The sequence below is a fragment of the Ambystoma mexicanum genome, chromosome 1p, assembly GCF_040938575.1.
Source record: "Ambystoma mexicanum isolate Mex_15411 chromosome 1p, UKY_AmexF1_1, whole genome shotgun sequence".
Classification (NCBI taxonomy): domain Eukaryota; kingdom Metazoa; phylum Chordata; class Amphibia; order Caudata; family Ambystomatidae; genus Ambystoma; species Ambystoma mexicanum.
This window is the reverse complement of record NC_090921.1, coordinates 455,554,957-455,570,317: the sequence shown is the minus strand read 5'-3', so window position 1 is coordinate 455,570,317 and position 15,361 is coordinate 455,554,957. Positions and strand designations below refer to the sequence as shown.

The 15,361-nt window shown below is 48.1% G+C and overlaps 1 protein-coding gene across 3 annotated transcripts in view; it reads left to right on the top strand.

Annotated features, from left to right (window-relative positions):
- The window catches only part of ELL (elongation factor for RNA polymerase II), an 869,801-nt gene that overhangs the window by 418,147 nt on the left and 436,293 nt on the right, over positions 1 to 15,361 (top strand). For all 3 annotated transcript variants that reach the window (XM_069649283.1, XM_069649285.1, XM_069649284.1), the window contains one exon: positions 7,497 to 7,563. In XM_069649283.1, the coding sequence (XP_069505384.1) occupies positions 7,497 to 7,563 (67 nt within the window). The remainder of the gene's footprint in view (positions 1 to 7,496; positions 7,564 to 15,361) is intronic.

Genomic DNA, 15,361 nt, shown 5'->3' with positions numbered 1-15,361 from the left:
ACCGGCTCTCCGTTCTCACCAAGAAGAGAGCCCTTATCCAAGCCCGCATCTCTGAGGCATCTAATAACTCGGCCGAACTCTTTAAAATCTGCAAGGAGCTGGCCAACCCTGCTGCAGTCTCTACCTCTCCTGTCCCCTCCCAGGCCCTCTGCACTGCACTGGCCTCGCACTTCATCTCAAAAACTCAGGACATCCTGTCCTCGCTCTCCTCCGCTCTCCTCCCTCCCTCTCTTCCCGGCTCTTCCTCTTGCTCTCTTGCAGCCGCCCCTCCGCCCTCCTTCTCTGCTTTTCCACCTTTTTCTGCTGATGAGGTTTCCAGACAAGTCCGATCTATGAAAGCCTCGTCTAAACAGGTTCACCCCTGTTCCTCCAAAACCATCAAGGACCACATCGACTCCCTGGCTCCTGCCCTGGCTGACTTTTGCAACCACTCATTCGCCTCTGGAGTCTTCCCATCCCCCCTCAAGCACTCCCTTGTGCACCCCCTCCTCAAGAAACCCTCTTCCGACCCCTCCTGCCCGGCCAACTATCGCCCAATCTCCATTACTCCCTTCCTGGGCAAACTCCTGGAGAAACTGGCCATCTCCCAGCTTAACCTCCATGCTGAATCTGTTGGTAATCTTCATGACCATCAATCCGGCTTCAGAGCGGCCAGAAGCACGGAAACTGCTCTCCTGAACATCCGTGAGGACCTGCTCCTTAACCTCGATTCCAACACTCCCTGTGTTCTCATTCTGCTCGATCTCTCCTCTGCCTTTGACACTGTCAACCATGCCATCCTGCTCAACCGTCTCCGTGATAACCTGGGTATCACTGGTCAGGCTCTGGCTTGGCTGACCTCTTTCCTTTCCGGTCGACCCTCCCAGGTCCAAATGGGCTCCTTCCTCTCTGACATCTTTTTCTCCACCTGTGGTGTCCCCCAGGGATCCAACCTCTCTCCCTGGCTTTTCAACCAGTATCTGGCACTCCTTGCCCACCGCATCGCCGCTCTCTGCCCCCACTTCCAGTGCTATGCGGACGATACCCAGCTCATTTTCAGGCTACCCTCGGCCTCCTCCTCTCCTTCCCTCATCTCCGACTGTCTGTCTGCTATCCAGGAATGGTGTGCTGCCAATGACCTCTGCCTTAACGCCAGTAAGACTGAGATTCTACTCATCGGCACACCCACTCCCTCCTTCCCTGCAGCTCTCTGGCCGGCCTCCCTTGGCCCCCTTCCCGCCCCTACCTGCAAGGCTAAAAACCTCGGGGTCATCTTCGACTCCACACTCTCCTTCTCTCCTCATATATCTGACGTCTCTAAGAAGTCACACTACCAGCTGCACCTCCTCAGAGGTATTCTTCCCTTCCTCTCCTTCCCCCAGAAGCTCACTGTCTCCCGAGCCCTGGTTCTCTCAAGGCTGGACTACTGTAACAGCCTCTATCTTAATCTGCCTGCCTCCACTCTCCGCCCTCTGCAACTTATCCAGAACAGAACTGCGAGACTTGTCCTTGGCCTCAAGCCCAGGGACCGTATCTCTCCAGGACTGAAATCTCTTCACTGGCTCCCAGTGGCTGCGAGGATTAAGTTCAAAACCCTCTGCATTGTCCACAAGGCCTTCTGGGGCCTGGGGCCTAAATACCTTCAACTCTCTCTTCCTAAATATCTTCCTTCACGAGCCCTTCGCTCATCCGTCTCCAACTCCCTCATGGTCAGCCGCTTCTCGAAGCAACGAGCTGGGGGTAGATCTCTCTCCGCAGCAGGGGCCTCCCTCTGGAACAGCCTTCCTGCCTCCCTGAAACTTGAGGAGAACCATCTCCGGTTCCGGAAGTACCTCAAAACCTTCCTCTTCGCTTCTGCCTTCTCTCTCCCTCTCCCCTGCTAAACCTGCTTACTCCCCACTGAGTTCTGCACTAAACCTGCATCTGGGCCACTCTCAGCGACCTCGGTCCAGGGCCCAGCCACTCTCCACTTGCACTGCCTCCCTGGCTCCCCCTGCACTGTGGGACTGTCACTGTATCCCTACAGCCCCCCTTCCCAGCACTTCTCAGCACTTGCTCTGCACTTACCTTGCACTTGCCACCAGCTGGCCCTTTTTATTTATTATTTTATTACGCTACTTACCTTGTACTGCACTTCCCCCCCACCTCCTCCCCCTGCACTTTCTCCTTTTCCCCTTACCTCTGCACTTGCGCGATCTGAATGACACCTGGCCTAGTAGGATCGTTTGTCTGTTCTTCCCCTTGTTTCCCTCCCTCCCTGCCTCGTCGCGCCTTGAAACACTTGTGTATAGGCGCGTTACAAATACCATATCATATCATATCATATCCTAAAGGGGCACCGCAAATTCCTCAGATTCGTGGTCCAAGGGCGTCATTACCAGTTCAAAGCCCTTCCCTTCGGACTACGGTCGGCACCCAGGGTATTCACCAAGTGCCTTGCACCGGTGGCGGCGCAGCTGCGCCGCGAGGGGATCCACGTCTACCCCTACCTGGACGACTGGCTCATCCGCGCCAAGACGAGGGAGCTCGCCGTGGTCCACACGGCAAGGACCGTCCAACTCCTCACGGACCTGGGATTCTCCGTGAACTACGCCAAATCCCACCTGGTGCCCGCGCAAGTCGCACTGTTTCTGGGAGCGAGGCTCGACACAGTGTCCCTTCTGGCCTCCCCGTCGGAGGAGAGGACCAGGACCATCTTGGGCAAGGTGCAACGGATGTTGGTGGCCGACGCGGCCAAAGTGAGGTCCATCAAGTCCCTCCTCGGGATGATGTCTTCCTGCATCTACCTCATTCCCATGTGCAGGCTCCGGATGCGCCCGTTGCAAGAATTCCTGGATGCGCGCTGGATCCAGACGACGGGCAGCTTCGAGGAAAGGATCAAGCTCGACGAGAGTTTCCGACGAGCGATACGGTGGTGGGGCACCCGCGCGCATCTGACGGCGGGCATGGACTTCCAGACCCCAGCCCACCAGGAGACTGTGACCACGGATGCCTCCCTGGAAGGGTGGGGAGCGCACACCGAAAATCTGCACGCAAGGGGACTCTGGCTCCCGACGGAGAAGTCCCTACATATCAACGTCCTGGAGCTCCGTGCAGTGTTTTGGGCCCTCAGGTCCTTCCTTCCGTCCCTCAAGGGCAAGGTGGTGAGGATCTTCACCGACAACACCACCACCATGTTTTACATCAGGAAACAGGGCGGAACCAGGTCCCCAGCGCTGTCCAAGGAGGCGCAGGACCTGTGGCATTGGGCCGTCGCCCAAGGGATTTTTCTGGTGCCGTTTCATCTGGCAGGGATAAAAAACACCATCGCCGACTCACTCAGCAGGGAGCTGCGCTCGTGCCACGAGTGGGAACTACGGCAGGATCTGGTGGATCGCCTCTTCCGACGGTGGGGCACACCCCAGATCGACCTGTTCGCGACGGCGACGAACACCAAGTGCCGGAGGTTCGCCAGCAGGTTTCCCCAGACGAGGAGCATGGGCGATGCTTTCTCGTTCCCCTGGGAGGGCCTGTTCCTCTACGCGTTCCCTCCCTTGCCTCTGCTAATCCGGCTCGTCAACCAGCTCAAGAGGTCGCGGTGCAGGATGATCCTCGTCGCACCTGCGTGGCCGAGGCAGATATGGTTCCCGGACCTTCTGGACTTGTCAGCGTCCCCGCCGATCAAGCTGCCGGCGGACGCGGATCTACTCTCCAGGGAAGGAGGCGCCATCCTCCACCACGACCCGAAGTCGCTGAACTTGCAGGCCTGGCTCCTGCAGCACTAGAGTTTGGAGGATACGACATACCGGCCGATTGCAGAGAGGTTCTTGCAAAGGCCAGGGCGTCCTCGACTCTTAAATGCTACGGACACAAATGGAAGAGGTTCTCTGTCTGGTGCCACGCACAGAAGATTAACCCTCTACGGATTACGGCTCCCCAAGGACTGCCGTACCTGCTGACGCTGGCCAAAGCTGGTCTGGCACATGCGTCCATCAAGATTCATCTTGCTGCGATCTCCCGATACACCAGAACCACGGGCCGGACGTCCTTGTGGTCTCATCGTCTGGTGAAAGAGTTCATGAAGGGACTGTTCAGATCGTTCCCGCCGGTGAAGGCTCCGGCCCCGGCGTGGGAGCTCAACGTGGTGCTGACCAAGCTCATGGGACCTCCGTTCGAGCCTCTGCACTCGGCCCCGTTGAAGTTTCTATCGTGGAAAACAGCTTTTCTTGTGGCCATCACCTCCGCACGACGAGTGGGAGAGATCCAGGCCCTTTCCTGCAAGGCCCCGTACTTGACTTTCCACGACACGAGGGTAGTGCTCAGGACGCACCCCTCCTTCATGCCCAAGGTACCGTCGGACTTCCATCTCAACGAACCCTTGGTGTTACCTGTGTTCTTCCCGTCGCCTTCGTCGCCGGCTGAGAGGACTTTGCACTCGCTGGATGTAGCTAGAGCGCTGAAGTTCTACGTGGACCGCACGAAGGGTTTTCGGAAGACGTCACAACTCTTTGTGAACTTTGGACCTGTCAATCAGGGGAAGGCTCTCTCGAAGGCTTCCATCTCCAGATGGCTCTCCGGCTGTATCATGTGCTGTCACCGGTTGGCAAACCGACCGCTGCCTGGCCGTCCGAGAGCCCATTCCACCAGAGCGATCGCAGCTACCACGGCGTTCCTATCTGGTGTGCCCCTGCTGGACATATGCAGGGCTGCTACGTGGAGGTCGACGCACACCTTCACGAAATTCTACTGCGTCGACCGGGATTCCAGGGAGGAGTCCAGGGTCGGCCAAGCAGTGCTGCGCAACCTGTTCGCCTGAGGTGAGCCTGGTGAGGAGGTAAGATGCTTAATGTTGAGTTGATGTGATGCTTAATGTTGAGCCTTTGCCACCTCCCGTGGTTGTGCATGTGTGTACTGCTATGTATTCTTTATTCATGAGCATGTGAATCCATGCCAGACCCCATGCTGGAGAAGGAACAAGTTACTTACCTGTAACTGTTGTTCTCCAGCATGGGTCTGGCATGGATTCACATGCGAACCCTCCCGCCTACCCCTCTGCGGCTCTTCACTTGGTCATACTGCCACTTCACGTGCTTCCAAATCTGAAGATGGCTGCCAGAGGCGGTGCTTAGGTAGAGGGCAGTCATTGGCTGTGGTCAGTATGACGCAGAGACCAGTGATTGGTTATTACTACGAAAGACAGATCAGAAACGAAACTGATACTGGTTTTTTCTTTACCGAGGATTCCCAGCCTGACGACGGGGAATATTCATGAGCATGTGAATCCATGCCAGACCCATGCTGGAGAACAACAGTTACAGGTAAGTAACTTGTTCCTTATCTTAAACGTTCATGCATGTGCCATTCATCTAACGTGATATATGCGTTAGTGTCCCTGTGGTTTTTACTACATATGCATGACCATGAGAAAAGTCGAAATAAGGTGGACTGAACACAAGTCTAACATTTGCATGAAGAACTTAAAATCTCCTGTTGCCACACACTTTATTGAAGCTAGGAACACAGTAGCCCAATTATAGTGTGTCATTTTAGAACAGATTAAATCAGACAACGGGTGGGGCCCTGCATTTGGATTGATTGATGAGCTCAATGTGAGCCTCGACATAGATATAGACCTACAGTAAGAGATTGCAAACATGTGGTGTATTAGAGTTGCACTCCGCACTGCTATTCACGTACGGTGCATAGCGAATGTCACAACACTCGCGAGTTATGCATTGTGAAGATTGCAAGAATGCCGTCTAACTATTCTTAGGTCCACATTAAGGTATATATGATTGGTTTGACGTTACGGGCACGCCATAGTCTTACTCTCAGACGTCTTACGTTTGATTTTTATGGGATGCACTCTTTGTTGTCATTTCTCACCCGCTGCTGACGCCTGGCGGATTACTTGACACACGTTGCGAGTGTCATTACTAGTAAACAATTAGCTACAGGAGATGCACTTTATAAACACAATATTGCAGACATTACCTTAGCACAGGTAACGCTATTTATTTTTTCTCCATGAATTCAATGGGGAGCACACACGCCTACGAAACAGCCGACCTTCATCCGCCACCCCTGGCCAGTACAGCTTGTTAGCCAGATGAGGGACTATTTTACCTTGGGTTCTATTCCTTGTTTGATATACATGTATATTGCTGCCGATGTGATTTTCCTACACGTACATATTCTAACACATATATCCTTGACATACAGGGAATTGTGGCAGCACCTTCCCCTTTTCATTGAGGGAACTGAGGTTAGTAGTGTCACTTACAATCATTGGAGCGATATATGGAACATGCTCGGCATATTCAATTAGACTAAGTGAGTTTACTTATTACCTTTTAGGTGTCTAATAGAGTCCAACTATTGAAATTCACGGAACTATGAACTCCCAAGCTCTGAAGATGGATAATTAAAATCCAAAACGCGTTGGGAATTTTAACCTTCAGTGAAGCTTATTGGATGTTTGTAATTGACTTATTGGTTATTTTGATTCATGACTGTATTGTGTGAAGATGCAACACAATCTACTTGATTTGCTTTTTTGAACTGTTGCACTGTTATGTACTTGATCTACACTACCACCATGTTGTAGGAATCTCTTCACCTCGCTCTTTAGAGGTTTATATGTATAGAGGTTTATATGTACAATCACAATAGGATTTGAAAACTTTGTTTTACATGTGTAGGAGAATGTGTCAATATTTTTTCATAATGATTATAACATTGAAGCACAGTGATGTCTGAGAGTATTCTTTTAGGGATTACGTTTTATCATTCATTGTGATCATCAATTGTCACATATTTGAAGTTGTTAGCCAAGCATTGAGGTGTAAGCCTCTAAAATGTATAATTTAACATTTAGAATTTATTGCATACTAGTCATATAGACATTACTATAAAGAATTGCATTGAACTTGTTACTGTAATAGTGTCACGTGATATCCATAGTTGGGATAGAACGTACTGAGGCTCTTGAATCTCTTTGGGACGTTCCATCCCCTAGGGAGTGCACATAAGGGTTACAGTTACCTGTTAGCAATAACAGGTCTTGTTTATATGCTTTTCTTCCATGACTCGAGTGGCCTTGAGACTTTACCCTTTTGCACCTGAAATTGTACTTAACATTGATGAAACGGGGCTTCAGCTTTTCTAAAATACACAATATACACAGCACATCCTCGACTCTTTACTGACCTTGTTGTGCCCCTCTCCCTCCCTTATTTGCTCGAAGGGTACCACCCTGTTCCTCTTTTTTAAAGGATTTCAGAAAATGTGCATTTGTGGGAAGAAGGCGAAATAGATGCTGCTTTATTAAAAATAATAATTTGTCTCTGTTGAAATGCTCGATTCCTCATGCGTCTAATCACTGTAATGACCTGAAGAGATGCTTTAGGTACTATTTATGGACAAAAGTGTCTGAAACGACACATAACATATTCTCTAAAAAGTACTGCATGATCAGAGTTCTTAAGAGATTAAAACATGCTGTTTAGTTTTAAATTTTCATGATGTTTTTGTTGTAGGTTTAAATGGAATGTGTAATAGCTCCAGTGTTCCAACGTCAACATCTGAATTGCCAGATTACTTATTGTAAGTATACACACACTTTTTTTGGGACATTAAACATAACCATGTGCTAATAGTACATCACCTTGTTTAGTACAGAGGACAATTTTATTTTGTGTGTAGATTTCCCAAAAACAGTTGCACAACCAAATGAATGGTTGTATGCTATGCACTGTCACTTCAAAATGTTGGGTACTTTTTACCATTTACAAAATAATGTGGGCATCATAAAAGCATTCTTTGCACCATGTTGTGAGCTTGACAATTAAATGGTTTGCAGTCGCTCTAGGTTTTAGTATTTTTCAGGTGGTTCAGCATTGACGGCTCTTTTTGATAATTGACTTTAATCCCTGTCAGTCCATGTATACACTGGTTTGGTAATTTTGTAAACAAGAGTCCTATGTCTGCTCCATTCATTTGCTGTGGTGTGCGACATATTCCTTTTGGGTCTTTTCTGATGGTCGGACACATTAATACAGGAAATGGCATGGTAGCCTCTTGTATCCTCTGTTCTACAATAGAATTTCGAGGGCTACATTGAATCTTTAAATTGGTCCAATGCTACACCCTTGAGTCTGGCTACTTTCGATTGTAAACTCTTCAATATTATGTTAGGATCTGTACTGTGCACCGCTGCCATTTGCATGTACTCCAGGTGCTCCACGTGGAATTTGTGTCTAGGCTTGTTCTTCCAAGTTCCTATAACGGCATTAATCTCCAGCATATTAAATTGAGCATGAATTGAGAACACTGACGTAATGCGCCCCCCCCCCCCCAACCCAAGTGGTACAGAGGGCCCGCCACCACAGGTGTGGGTTGGAGGGTAGGACCCAGGCAGGAATTTGGTGTGGGCACAGCCCAGATCTTACTCTAACTTTAGGTCTTGGTGTGAGCTGGGCCAGGATCGACTGTAGCGTGCGCAGGAAGGAGGTGCTCTACCTTGCTCGTTGTGCAGATCAGAAAGGAACCAGAGTCCCTGCTTCTTGTCTGCGTGCCGTGCTTTAGAGGAGGCCGGGAAGGAAGGAGTTTCAGGTAAGGAAACGCTTTTTTAAAAATGTTTGGGAATATTGTGTATATGCAAGTGTGTCTGTTGCGATTGTGTATGTAATGTTATGAATGTATGTATGTAGGTTTCTGAGGCTTGTGAATCCTCTGAGAATCGCATGTTTCGCATAGGCCGACATTTAGGGGTTGGTGCAGAGTATTTCTTGACTTGTTTTTCGAAATCGAAGGGACGTCAACAGGGTGTTTGTAATAGTTTCCGCTATTGTGTTGGCCGCATTTTGCAGAGGTCTACATTAAAGTTAATTACTCGTTGCTGAGCCTAAATCTTTAACTATAATATATTGTTACTTAGCACTTCTTCAACGCCGTCTACCGGCCAGAAATCCAGGAACCTCAACGGCCTACCTTCAGGCTATGGCCTACACAATAGGGAGAGTGAGGGATAACATTTCTCAAAATTCTCTTCGAGAATACATATTTCTCAATCTTCATTATTAGTCGCGCTGTCTTCCAGCGTTTTGTAATTGAGAAGACTCCATTTACCTTTTGTCCATCTTGCAACCAAACGTTTGCCTGGGAGGATACACTTGTGTGTGTGTCACCATTGTCTCCCTCGTGATCACCAGAAAACTAGGTGCAAAGCGTGTAACCTCTTTCAGCTGAAAGCTCTTGGAGACCAACGGTCGAAGCACTGGGCAATATGAGAAACCGGAGGGCATCCTCACACTTACTCCCCTTGGATCCTCTACTCAGGTGGCCTGGGAAAGGCCATCTCTTTTGGCTCCTGACCATGGTGGTTGAGATATGAGGGAGGATCACCTGGGTGGAGGGTCCTTGGGGATTTGGGAGAGGATGTCCGCACATGGTATCCCCCTTTTTCCTCTGATAACCAACCTTACCCTCCCCTTGAATTTGTAGGTTGTTGCCAGTCAACTTCCCTTAATTTCCCCTCGTTCATTACCACTATAGTACTGGGAAGAGGTGACTAGGAATGGTACACACCAACATGTCCTTTCACGACTGTTAGTGAGATGAGGAAGAGGCCTGAAGAGGGTGGTAAGGGTCCGACATGTCCAGAGAACACCAGGAACTATGGTGAGGCAAATGGGCTTGAGGGCTCGCACCTTCAACCTGTTAAGTGGTTGCAGGTGCATAAAAGGTGGAGTCAACATTCAATGGGAGGATATCAGCAGGAGAGAAGCAGTCTGGGTGTTTCGAGCCTGCGAGGAGAGAAATAAAATCGCCCTCCTCCAAAAGAAAATCAGCGACAAACTCACCCTACCACCCCAAAACAACTCCAAGAAAACCCTTCCTAAGACCCTTACTGCCACCCAACACTTCAAATTTACACCAGTATCTCCCCAAGGCGGTACAAAAAATCATAGCGTCCCTCAAACCATCAAATTGCCAAGGGGACTCTTACCCTGCTACGGTCATCAAGGAAGCAGCGAGCATCCTCGCTCCCTTTATCACATCTCTCATTAATGCCTCCTTCCATACCTGCACTGTGCCAACCAACCTGAAGAACTCTTGGGTGTTGGCTCTGCTAAATAAAACTACTTTTGACCCTAATATACCCACCAACTTCAGATGTATTACCACTGTCCCTTTCTGCTGAATATTATTGACAAAGCTGCCTGTAACCAAATACAAAACTTCCTTGAGTCCAATGAACTGTTAGGTCTCCGCCAATCAGGCTTCAGACCACAACACGGCACGGAAACCGCCCTGATTGATTTAAAAACTCAAATAGATGACCTTAAAGACAAAGGTAACTCGGCACTCCTGCTCCTTCTTGACCTGTCGGCTGCGTTTGACCTGGTTGACCATAAGATCCTATGCAACCACCTCTCCACTAGCTCACACTTCTCACCAGACGCCACAGCTTGGATTACATCATTTCTAAGTAACAGGTTGATGAGAGAGTTTTCGACCTCGGCGGCTGCAGACCCAATCCCTATTACATGTTGAGTCCCACAAGGATCCTGCGTTTCTCCAACCATGTATAACGCCTTTACCAAACCATTGTTCGATCCGGATCTCTTGGGTGTCACCTACACAAACTATGCGTATGACTCAGATCCTCATTCCCCTGACAAGTGACTATGCCAAGGACCTGGCCCTGATTAACAGAATCTACCTCATCATTCAGGCATGGATAGCCACACATGGCCTAATCCTGAATGATGAAAAAACAGAACTCCTCCTCTTAGCCGCCCCTATGAATATCTCGAAATTAGACGAACAATATCGATCCTTCAATATCAATGGCAACATAATAAAAGTCGCCAGTGAAGTAAAAACTCTAGGTTTCTACCTAGACTCTTCCCTTAATTTAAGAAAACGGGCAAATGCCACTGCCTCGGCTAGCGCTTACACCTGCAAACTTATCCTAGCCTGCAATCTGTTCCTTTCTACGAAAAGCTGCACCAATCTGGCCAGAGCCCTAATACTATCAAAAATCAGCTATTGTAATGGCATGTATCTTGGTGCCAACAAATACATCATCAAAAAATTACAGATCCTGCAAAATAACGCCCTCAGGACAGCCTTGAGTATTCCGCGCAAAATTTCATATCTCCTCCATAAGAAGAGACCACAACTGGCTCTCCATTAAAGAAAGAATTCAACTCAAAACCGCATCTCACATACAAATGCCTTACAAGTGTGATTTTGAGATTTCACAGTTCCCTTTACTAGAAAAAGGATGAGCCAGACCACAGTATATACCGTGGCCCAAGATGGATAAGGATAATTTAAGGTGTAAACTCCTGAGTTTAACTTTGGGTGCCGTAAAATGGATATATGAATTAGAAAAAATGACAGGAGGAAGTATGCTAGCCATATGGGGTACATCAAGGGTCTTCTAGCAGGTATCCTTGGGGAGAGGGCTGACGACGTTTGGTCGAGAGCAGGATATGCGAGTGTCATTGCACAGAACACAGCGCACAATGACGTGCCGTTTAATAATTGTAGAGCGGCAGTATGGAAAACACTGAGTACAGTGTCCTGATACGTCAGATATGGGAGCTATTATGGCACGAAAGATGTAGGAAGGTGAGGATCCGCTTGTTTATATTCAGAATTTCCAAGAGCAGCGGTCTTTGGAAACACGGGAGCCATGGGGGAAATCTATACCTGTATTTTTATCATATATTATGTCAAGGGCTATGTTATGAAGTAAACCACACCAAGTAGGTTCTTTCATGTATTTAATATGAATGCGCAGGATACACAGATGAGACCCCCAACCAGCACAGCATCACATCCCCAACTGATCAACTACAAACCATAACGAGCATCAGGGTTCTAAAGCAGCACTCTGTGACATCAGCCTTCTAATGGCCAATGGCAGCACATCAGAGATGCACTGCAAATCCATAGCAACTGCAGAACATCCCCATAATACTGACAGCCCATACATAACACACCCCCCCTCCCTTATTTAAAAAATAATGGAACAAAAATAATAAAAACATCAAGAATATATACATAACATACGAGCAGACATAGTACCAGCAGACAATAGCATAATGCCTACTTCCTTATCTTAGCAACTCTTGATAAATTCCAAATTTGACCACTTTCGATCTTAACAGCTCCCTTGAGCACTTGGACAACTCTAACCGGATCAGAGTACAAAAGATCTCCCTTTTTATTGATTACAGGTTTCTTTATTCGGATCCAATCGCCCACTTCGACTGTTGTCTTCCTCATTGGAGCTTTCTCATTCATCATCTTTTTTTTTTTTTAAAACAATTTTATTAATTTTATTCAAACAACAAATAACAACCCCAACTAACTTAGTGGTTACATATCTTACTCATAAAAGCACATACATTGTTACTTTTTCGCCCACTTTATTTCCCGTCTCACCCACCTCCCAAGCCTACTTTCTCCAATTGTTAGTCTCCACCTCTTGTGGTAAGGAGACCTCTCCCGCCACGCTTATTGAATCATCATCACTTGGTCTATCATACGAGGGCCCAAATAGCTCTGCTATTAGTTGTCTCCAGCCCGCTAGGGCTCCGCTTCACCCTCTATGTCCCCTTTACACGCTTCGTGCCATGCCACTGTTTCTGCCCCCGCCCACTTCTGCAAGTCCCTCCACCACATCTCCACTTTGGCTTGTGACACGCTTTCCATCCCATTGCAATCCTTCTCTTCGCCAGTACATATGCCAGATCTTTCAATTTACTCACATGTTTAAGCTTCTGCGATCTGGGGAACCCTCCCAACAAGCAAGCCAACACCGTATCCACCTTCATGCAGATTCCCTTATCTTCCATTTTCTGTGCTATCTCTCCAATATTTCGCTATCGGTGGACATGCCCAGAACATATGTACCATTCCTGCGTTTTCCTCATTATATTTGGGACACACTTGGCTTCCGGCATTCTCAAATTTGGCTATTTGTAGTGGCGTCAGATATGCTCTGTGAGTTATATACAACTGTATTTGTTGCAGCCTAGCATTTCTCGATACTTTTTTATGATACCCCTGAGCCCTCTCCCACATCCTGTCATTCATCATATCCCCTACTTCCTCCTCCCAGTCCAGTCTAAGTTGCACCACTTCCTTGCCCATTTGAGTCCTCATCATCTCGTACACTCTAGACGTTTCATGCCCTCCTTCTGCTATATCATATATCACATCTAGTGTGGTGTCCGGTTCCTCTGCAAGTTCTACCTCGGACCAGGTATCTTTGATTCGTTGCACCATCCCATGATACGTAATATATTGCCCAGCACTCAACCCCGTTTGTTCCAGCAGCTCCTCAAATTCCAATATTTTCCCCTCTTGCCATACATCCCCCAATGTTGCTATTCCTACCGGTTCCCAATACTTCCTAATCATTAACCTTAATTGCTTTTCTGTTCCCATCATTGTGACCAGTGGGATTTGCGGAGAGCACAGGGCCGGCTTGTCCATCAACTGGCACGCCCTCTGCCACATCCCCCACCCAAGACCCAACATCCCTGGACAACCTCTTAGCTCCCACTTAGGTAACCATATCATTTCTCTCAAAAAATATGGGGTGCAATCTCCTTGATGCAGCCTATGCTCTAAGGTAGGCTCCACAGAGAGCCATTTGGCTACATGTTGCAACTGGCTCGCTACATAATATACTTCCCAGTTAGGTAATTTAATGCCTCCCTTCTCATGCAGGTTTTGGAGTTTCCACAGGGCTACCCTGTTCCTCATCCCGTACCATAGGAATTCCCTGCATATGCTGTCCAGCCTAATAAAGAATTGCCGGGGTATGGAGTATGGGATGTTCGCGAAGCAATGCAACAGTCGGGGCAATGCCACCATCTTGAGCATCGCCCCACGTCCCATCATTGCCAAGGGGAGTTTCGCCCAGAACTTCATGCTGTTTTCCAGTTTCTGGGCCGTTCTTTCTGTATTATGCCTATGTTCGGCTTCTACTGTATGGTATATGTCTATCCCAAGATACCTAAAGGTTGTGGCCTCCCACGGTATCTGGAGTACCGGCAAATTCTCCGCCAAGAGCCCTCTATATCTGCCCAGCGGGAACACACAGGATTTACTTGTGTTCATGGCTATACCTGAGAGTTCAGCAAACCTCTACACCACTTCTAACACATACTGCAGATTCTCCTCTGGGTAGCGCAAATATAATAACATATCGTCTGCGTATAGTGAAATTAAATGTGATGTTTCCCCAACGACAATGCCTATTGCATCATAATGCTGCCTTAAATAAATCACCAGAGGCTCCAAAGCCAGAATATACAACATGGGGGACCAGGGGCATCCCTGTCTGGTCCCTCTACCAAGTTGCTACCTTTCAGAGATCACAGTTCCTGTCTTCACTCTCGCTAATGGCTCACTATATAGGAGTTCTACCCAGTGAAGATATCCTGGCCCCATACCGTAGTTGGCTAGGGCTGCCTTCAGCCAGGGCCACTTGACCGAGTAAAATGCCCTGATCGCATCCAGTGACACTATCGCCATTTCGCTAGTGTCTCCTTCAGTATGTTCGACCACTCTATGGAGTCGCCTCAAATTATTCGAGATATTCCTATCTGGGACATATCCTGTTTGATCAGGATGAATTAGTTTGTTTATGACCTTCTTTAATCTGTTTGCTAGAACTGCTGTTAAAATCTTACTATCTTGGTTGAACATCGATAGGAGCCTATAGGAACCGCAGTCACTACCAGGCCTGTTGGGCTTGGGGAGTGGTATAATAACCGCTTTGTGCAGTGATTCCGGTAGTCTCCCAACTTCATATGCTTCGTTAAGCATTTCCAGCAGTGGGGGGAGAATCTCTGCTTTATATGCCTTATAAAATTTGCTTGGGAGTCCATCGGTTCCCGGGGTTTTACACATGGGCAGCTGCCTCACCACTTCTTCTAGCTCCTCTAGAGTGATCGGGGCATCTAGCTCCTCCCTTTCTTCCACACTAATTTGGGGTAGCCCAATGTCTTCCAGTATGTCTCCTATTTCCCCCCTTTTGCTTCCCGTCTCGTCTCTGTACAAGCGTCTATAATAGTCTGCAAATTTTTGATTAACCCCCTCTTGCGTATCTACTAACTCCCAATTGTCTTTCACTATTGTTCTGATTGGGGGGCCTGGGAGTCTCGTTTTTGTAGAGCCATGCAAGGAGTCTTCCTGGTTTGTCGCCTCCAGCATGTTGTCTTTCTATGTACTTTTTATAATTAAGATTACATAATCTCTCCCAATATCCTGCACATTTCTGCTGCAGCCCCAGGGCCATTTCTGTATCTGCCTTAGTATTGCTGCCCCGTTCCAATACCCTCTCCAATTCCTTTTCAGAGTCCTGTAATTC